At 30.2% G+C, this 8,410-nt stretch overlaps 1 protein-coding gene across 1 annotated transcript; it reads right to left on the reverse strand.

Annotated features, from left to right (window-relative positions):
* On the reverse strand, positions 3,215-5,659 carry LOC18614211 (cytochrome P450 87A3). Its single transcript, XM_018118388.1, has 8 exons — positions 5,469-5,659; positions 5,047-5,359; positions 4,786-4,935; positions 4,452-4,703; positions 4,158-4,250; positions 4,000-4,078; positions 3,739-3,845; positions 3,215-3,370 (listed from the first exon to the last, which is right to left on the reverse strand). The coding sequence occupies exons 1-8, from the start codon at positions 5,657-5,659 to the stop codon at positions 3,215-3,217; spliced, it is 1,341 nt and encodes a 446-aa protein (XP_017973877.1).

An 8,410-nucleotide genomic window follows, 5' to 3' on the forward strand; every position in this document is an offset into this window, starting at 1 on the left:
TAAAACAAAAAATCGACTAAAAAATCAATTAAATTGAACCGTTTTACCTAAATCGTATTTAGTTTAAATGGATAATTAATCTATTTTAGTTTTGCTCACTCCTATACATAAGTTTATTTTGTTTTTATTTTTAATAAAAAGTTTTAAAAACTTTTAATAGTAGAATTTAGATTGCTAGTACCATTAATGAGATGCAGGGCCGCGACTTTAGCTTCTCGTTGTATTTGTCTTCTTTCTGTACATCTGTTATTGTATATTAATCATCACCATACATTTATATATAGAATTCAATCTAATTGTGATATCATACATTTGAATGATGATTGAATATATAAAAAAGATTAGGCCATGTTCTTTTTACGAAATCTTAACTAACCAATTTTTTAATCTAATAGTGATCTCATATATTTGAATGATGTTTAATTATATAAGAAAAGTTATTTGATTTGAAATAAAAATAAAAAAATTTATTTGATTTAAAATAAAAATATAAACGTTTCATTAAACATAACAAAAATATAAAAAATTATTTACTTTTTTAAAAAATAATTTAAAGACTTTTGATAGTAAAATTTAGAGTAACTACTACCATTAATGAGATGCTTATGGCCGCGCCTTTGTCTTCTTTCAAACATTTTAATGCCTTTGTGTTTTCTTTGTTTTCATCAATGGCTTCTTGAAAACAACCTTTTCTTCATTTTTGTAATTAATGCATTGTGGAATGTCAAATCTAAGTTCTCCATTGTGGCTAACATGAAGGAAATGACATTCTTGTCCATATTATAATCCTATGCATAGTTAAATTGAGTATTGATAATTAAGTTTGGTAATATTAGCAAAAAATAAAAGTAGGTAGTTTCAAGAGGATTTCTTTTGTCTCTTACTTTTCAATATATTAATTGAAGGCCATTCACATATATAAAACCCAATCTAATCCTAATCTCATACATGTAAATAATGATTAGATGTATAAGAAAAGTTCACCCGGTTATTTCTGATTAAAAAAAATTATTTAACCAATCTTACTATTCTAAAATCAATATATTAATTATCACCGTTCACAAATATAAAACTTAATCTAATCGTGATCTTGTATATTTTAATAATAATTTTTTTTAAAGCTGAAAAAGCTCTTAGGGCTAACTCCTTGTTAATGTTTTATTAAAGCTAGGAAGGAAGATATGAACTTTACTTTCATAATTATAAATGAGATATGAGAAATAAATCCTAATAAAAGTACTACTTTCTTTGCATATTTTTTAAGAATGCATAAGAATAGTGATACTACTCTTTTTACAAAAGCTAAATTCAAAGCATAAATAAGGATTCTTAATAGAAATATTATTTTCCTTGTATATTTTTTATGCATGCATGGAAAAAAAAAACACTACTCCTTTACAAAAGATAAAAAACTAAAAATAAATAAAGAGTACTTATCTTTTACATTTATTGGAATCTAACATTAGGGTAGATTAATTCGATTTAATTTTAAAATACATCTCAAATCATCTTCAATGTTGTGGAATATTCTAAGTCCTTCGTGTGAGTGGCCTTGGTTAGCTTAATTCCCTCTCTATGAATATGAGTAATTCCGTAACTAAAGTGATTTAAACTTTTTCAAATAAAAGCTAGAGTGATTGCATGTCAGATGACCCTGTGCTCCCTTCTAAGATCATGTTTGCAATATCATGAATATGATATGTATACTGTTATTTTAATAATAATTATATATATATATATAATGTTAGCCCAAGTTCTTTATATTCACAGAAGATTAACCTAACCAATCTTATGACTTCGAAAAGATGTTAACACGAAGACCCAAACTCTTTAATGTAAGTTATCTTTATATCTTGGCCAAACTCTAAGATCGATACGATTTTAACAAAACTCAACCATTGCTTCCTGAATTTTATTTCATAAGACTTATTATTACTTTCAATTCATATTCGATTTAATTTGCGAAATAGAAAACTGACTTTTTTTCTTTCTTTCCCCTTCAATTATTATTAGTTATTTTTTGCATATTTTTAATTTACATGCTTTTTTTTTTTTCGCAAGACCCTGTTTAGATTCGGAGTTTAATTTTTAGACACCAAAGGTTGGATGTCCCCGGTTAGCTACTTCGAATTTCCATTTGTTTGGAAATTGTGGCTTATTTTTTACTATTGTCAATATTTGAGATTTTTTGAAAGTAATTGTTGAAAATATTTTAATATTTGCGTTTAACTTACACATAAATTTTTTTTAAAAGTTATTATTATTATTATTAAAGTCTCCAACTATATTACGCATGTAAATATCAAATCAAATTTCATTTGGCCTCTTATTAACTCAAATTAGACAAGAATAAAATGTTGTTAAAATAATTAAAAAAATAGATTGTGATTCTTATTTTATAAAATTTAAAAAATATAATCGATGAGTCTAAGTCACAATATAATCAATGCGTCTGAATCAGTTGCTTTATGAAAAATAGGAGTACATCAAGATCAAGAATCACTATCCTTTTAGGACTTAATACATTTTAGCTAGGCTTCTTGATAATCAAGTAGCTTAGCTCCGTAATGCAATGTGATTTCTAGGCCTTTTAAATTTATGTGAAAGTAGGAATTATGTATTAGTATAATGTTCAATATGATAGATATGGTTTTATAACCATCTTGATATATTTTATCTTTCAATTTACGATATTGAAGAGCCTTTGCAGCGCACAATAAAATAATCATATAGCGTTACTTTTAGTTCAATTAACATGTTAATTTCATTTAATAAAATTATCAAAATGTCTTTAATTCAAAAATTAATTTATATATTCACATTTAAAATTTTATTATATAAAATTGACGATGTAATCCTGATTGTTGAGATAGACCATACTATTTTTTAGTTTCTACATTACATACTATTTCATGTTTATGATATATTACTTCCAAGTTCCAATGTCCCAAACCATGGCAAAAGGTACTAAACTTGGAAATCAAAGTCGAAAAGCAATATTACATTGTTGTTCTCCCACAAATGAGTCTTTATTGCTTGTACTATACGGCATCTTGCTCCAAGTTCTTCATCTATCATTTTCATTTTCGTTTCGAAATCTCTACCAAGAATCCATTCGGCAAGCTTAAAACTGGACCCCGACTGATGTCATTTCTTTTTATTTCCGACCACCTGAAATTTCAGAGACATAAAATTAGGAGGAACTGGGTATTGATCAAATGGGTGGCATATGGTTTCCATACTTGTATTTGGTGACCAGGTGATGTAGAAAAATTGCAATCTGAAGCTTTCCAAAGTTGGCTCCAACGCAGAATCCTGCTCCTCCACCAAAAGGTATGAAGGTTTTAGTTCCGGTATGCCCCTTTTTTCCCTGTTCCCATCTCCATCATTTTATTTTAAAAGGAAAGATAAGTTAAGATGTGGTCATTTCTTGAATTTTTAAGACAGATATTTAATTGACAATAGATGAAGAAACTTTTATTGTATTTAAGTTTTTAGGATATTATTAATTTAAGAGATGTGAATTCTTTTTATTATCTCTTCAAGTCATGTTGAATTTTTAAAATGAGTACAATTGACAATAAATAAAGAAATTCTTGTTATATTTAAATTTTCAAAATATTCCTAATTTATCTTATATGAAAAATTTATAATTAACAATCATTCCTTCAATAATAAAATTAACAAAATGAATTACGCTGCCGAGAAGCAAGAAAGGCCATATTTAAATTGGATTACCTCCCATCTCCATGGATTAAAGGCAAACGGCTCATCAAAATAATTAGGATCAAAATGAAGTACTGTTTGATCAGCTACTAAAAACCAACCTGCTGGAATTGTATATCCTGCAAAAAAGGCACAATAAATTCCAATTAAACAATTAATTAAGGAATATATATATATATATATATGTATATGCTTCCTTTTCATTTTATAGAGATATGATCCATCCTGCAAGTTTTAAAGCAGATCAAGGAATGTATATATATTCGAACTTACCATTTATGTCGACGTCCTTTGGAAGTTTTCTGGGAAGAATTGGGACCAGATTTCCTACCCTAACCATTTCATTGATAACCTGAGAACACCAACGAAGGAATTAATATGAGAACGTTACACAGATTCTAAAAAGCTTAATTGAAAGAAGTTAGTTTTACCATGTGAGTAAACTCCATGGATTTATATTCTTCCCACGTGATTTCAAGCTCCTTATCTTCGACCCGGCTCTCAATAATAGCCTCGTGCTCCTTCTGAATTACACAATTGTTGGTTAAAGTGATGGAATGAACAAGGAAAATTATAATTTATGTTCCTGACAATGTTAAAGGGACTTAGTTTTCTTTGCTTCAAGTTCTGTAAGTTGTGTGCTTTTGATTTTGATGCAGTAAGGCTGGGTACTGTTCTGTTTTACCAGTGTAATGCCTAAACTATCTGTAATAATATGTACACACCATTAATTCAGCTAGCACTTTGGGATGATCGGCAATGAGCTTCATCGCTAATGTGATGGACAAAGTGATAGCTTCAGAGGTTGTTATTATAAATAAAAGGACCAAGTCTCTGGCAATTGCTTCATCCAAACCGGTGTCTCCTTTCTTCAGTTCCTCAAGTAAATGATCCACAAAAGTGTCATGATGATTTATCTTTGATGCCTTCCTCTTCTCAAAGGTTTCATCGATTAGCTTCATAAGATTTCTACTTGCCTGATTGAATTGATTTCGAATCTTAGGGAAATTTAATAAGTAGGATGACCAATTCAGATGGTTTATATCAGGGAAACTAAACCTTTAATTCTGCATGATAAGCGGTTCCTGGGATGTTCAAAGGAATTAATGATGTCCTATTATCAACGAAAGCTCTGACATTCTCACTAAGTTTCTCTGCAGCATTTGGTTCATCATAACCGATTTTCTTAGCGACGTATTCGGCTACCATCTGCCATTGTTAATCAAAGCAAAAAGGATTAGCTAAAACTTGTACAGTACTATCAACCTTACGTTTTTCTATTAGAGCTTGAATTATTTGATACGTGTACTTTTTAGCAACTTGTCTGGCATCAATTGCGCCTTGGGTAGCCCACCAATTTAGATGTCTGCGAGTCGCCTGGTCTATTTCGCGAATCGACTCACCAGTCATGAGGCTTTCGGGGCTAAGTTGGTGCATGAAAAAGCTCCTGAGATACTTGTGAAAACTGGCACTGAGAACAAATTGGTCTTCTCCACTCACTTTGACACTATACTGAGTAAACCATTGAATAGGAGGCATAATTTCTTGTTTGAGCATGCCAGAGATTAACTCAGGATCAGTTACCATAACCACCTTCTGGCCGACAAGACTCGTTCGGAACATTGGCCCATATCTGGAGACAAAGATTATACTAATTCAATCAGTGTCGGTTAATTCGTGATATCAATTCGATTATCGATATTCTTTATCAGTACAGATAAAGAGTAAAGGTGGTACGTAACCTGGCAATCCTTTTCTTCATAAATGGCGAAATCTCAAGTAATGAATAAGGAGAGAAGTATTCCATGGTCTCACCGATGATTGGGAAGCCCATGGATCCCGGTGGGAGTTTTCCATTGCGCTTGGGATTTTGCCAAATGCAAAACCAAACAAGAAGTAAAGCTCCAAGGCAAAGAACAACCAGCTCCAACATCTTTAGATGTTGCTACATATTCTATTCACATGCAACCATATATGCCTCCTTATATTCTTATATAGGCAAACAAACATGATTATCAACAATCTCTTTTTTTATTGTAATTGATAATAAAAAAATCTTTACCAAATTATCTTCGAAATGTTTTAATTTGATAATAAATACAAACATTTATTTAACAAAATTTGGGACCATTCCATCTATAGTGTTAAGTTTTTTTTTTTTAATTCCAATAGGGGCAATATTGCCTCACCCGTATTTATTTTTTTCCTTTTCAATTTAGAATAGTGACCCAAAGTAAAACTTACTAATATTTTGGTTAATTATATTAATAGTGTTAACTTTTTTTTTTTTAAAAAAAAGAAAGTTGGGTAAGGTTCTTTTTATTTAAAGAAGATTAACCTAACAATTCTTATAGATGTCAACACAAAGGACCCACCTTCGGCCAATATGTAGATCTGTCCCGGAATATATACTACAAATAATAAAATGTTTTGTACACATTTTTAATCTACACAATTGAGTTAGACAAGTATTGTATAGAATATAAGAAATTTTTTTAAAATGTTCGACGGTCCATTTTTTATTGTTTTTATATAATACATAAATAAATATTTATAAAATTATTATAAAAAAATATCCTAATTAAAAGGTTTCTTGAAGATACTATTCTTTTTTTGGTCATAATTTATTCCTACAAATGCTATTGTCAATAGATCCCTGTGGAGTTGCGGATTGCATAGTCTCTACCGCTTTAAGATTGGGTGCTACTCAACATTGATAGAGCTCATTGAACTTTATGCCATCAATCCACTGTAGGAGATGTCTTCCATGATCATTTTAGGAAATGAAAATGCAATTTCTTGATCAAATTCAAAAACTATTTTGCATATTAAGCAGAATTATGGAGTGTTTATGGGTGTTTGTTGATGACATGGGATGAGAGATATTGTAAGCTGATATTAGTTATAAATAAAAAAATTGTTGCATAGCTAATTCAAATGGAATCGAATGAACCAATTACTAGATTTAACTTTGGCTTTTAAAGATCTTTTAAAAAATAAATAGTAAGATAGTATCATCCATATGTATCATAAATATTATCATTTAATGAATTTTTTTATGAATATGACTATTTAATATCTTATTGGTACAATACTTTTCAAAAATCATTTTTAGAATGATTCTTCAATTTTATTAGATGATGTTATGAAAAGTTTATTCTCACGTATTATTTTAATATAAATATGTTATTTTATTTTCTTTAAAAAAAAAGAAAAAAATAAAACAAACAAACATAAGCGTAGGCAACATAAATCACATTAAATTATGAAAACTGCTTCTAATTTCAAATTGAAATCCGTCCAATTCTAAAATCTGGATTATATTCAATCAGTGATGCCAAATTACGTATGTTTATTTTGTTTTATTTTAAAAGACATAATATCCACTGCAACCCTTCTTGCTTAATCAGACCGTTTCTCCCTATCATGTATGATTGATTAAAGTCAGGTATGTAGGAGTCTGGGTATTAATCGACTGGCATCGCCCTTCACTCATCCCAGAAAGCAAGCAGCAAGTCAGTGTGCGCATAGCATACTCTCTCAGTTCTTCCCCTTTGACCGGTCGAAATTCAAGAAAAGGGTGTTGCGGTCAGAACAAGGAATAAAAGTGTCGTAACGTGCGGGTCCGGGAACCCGTCCGCCAGACGCGGGCAAAAATTAAAAATCTCAAGGTGTGGGAGTCGCCACCAATCTTTTTTATCTAGGTGTGATTGGTCACCTATTAACCCGGTTCTTAATCGACGAAGTCCTAAATTAATTTTAGGTCTGTCGAAAGAACGAGAACTGGTCCACGTTTTTTTAAAGACGGGTTCGGGAGTGCGGTTACGCACGGAGAAGGATTAGCACCTCCGCGACGCCCGTTCTACGAACGGTACCATTTAATCTTAAGTTATCTTAATATAGCCTTTTCTTAGTTTAATCGCCTATTTTTATTAATTAAAATTTTTGAATTTGAGACTGAGTTTTTCACTTGGTCTTACGTACGCATATGATGTAAGCGTAAAATGGTGTCATGACTTGTTTATTTTAAAATGATGGAGTCGGTAATCTTTTATCGGAAAATTATTCGAAGACCATCCAACTCTTTGGTGAAGTCTCGAAATTTTCCTTACCTAGAGATATCCCCGAAAAAACTCGCCTCTACAAGTTCCTCAAGGAAATCTCATCATCGGAATTCCCGCGCCATTTGCAAAATAAGAGTGGCGTGCAATGACAGTATAAAATGATAGTATCTATATGCATGCGTTTATTGATTGTTTAAAAAATTTGATTATTTGTTATTTATTATATATTTATTTATATTTTATTTTTTAGTTGTCTATTTAAATCCATATTTGTTGTTGACCAATTTTTACTTGGTTACAAAGCTTGTCTAATAAATAATTAATTAATTTTTAAACGATTGGATTGTTTAGTAATATTTATTTAAATTAACAAAATTTTCCATATATATTGTTTTCTAACAATGATTATTAGGCTTAATGGGTTTTGGAGTTTAGAGTTCGGATTTATCCCGACGCTTCGGTGAAAATCCGTCCCTTACTTCATACCCGAAAATATCCACCGGAAAGAGGCAACTCTTTGCCCCTTTTTGGTGGTAATACTCAAATATTTATTCCAATTATATTATTTATTATATTTATTTATTTATTTTTCATTTTTATTATTATCATTATTATTTTTT

The sequence above is a fragment of the Theobroma cacao genome, chromosome 1 (genome assembly GCF_000208745.1).
Source record: "Theobroma cacao cultivar B97-61/B2 chromosome 1, Criollo_cocoa_genome_V2, whole genome shotgun sequence".
Taxonomy (NCBI): Eukaryota; Viridiplantae; Streptophyta; class Magnoliopsida; order Malvales; family Malvaceae; genus Theobroma; species Theobroma cacao.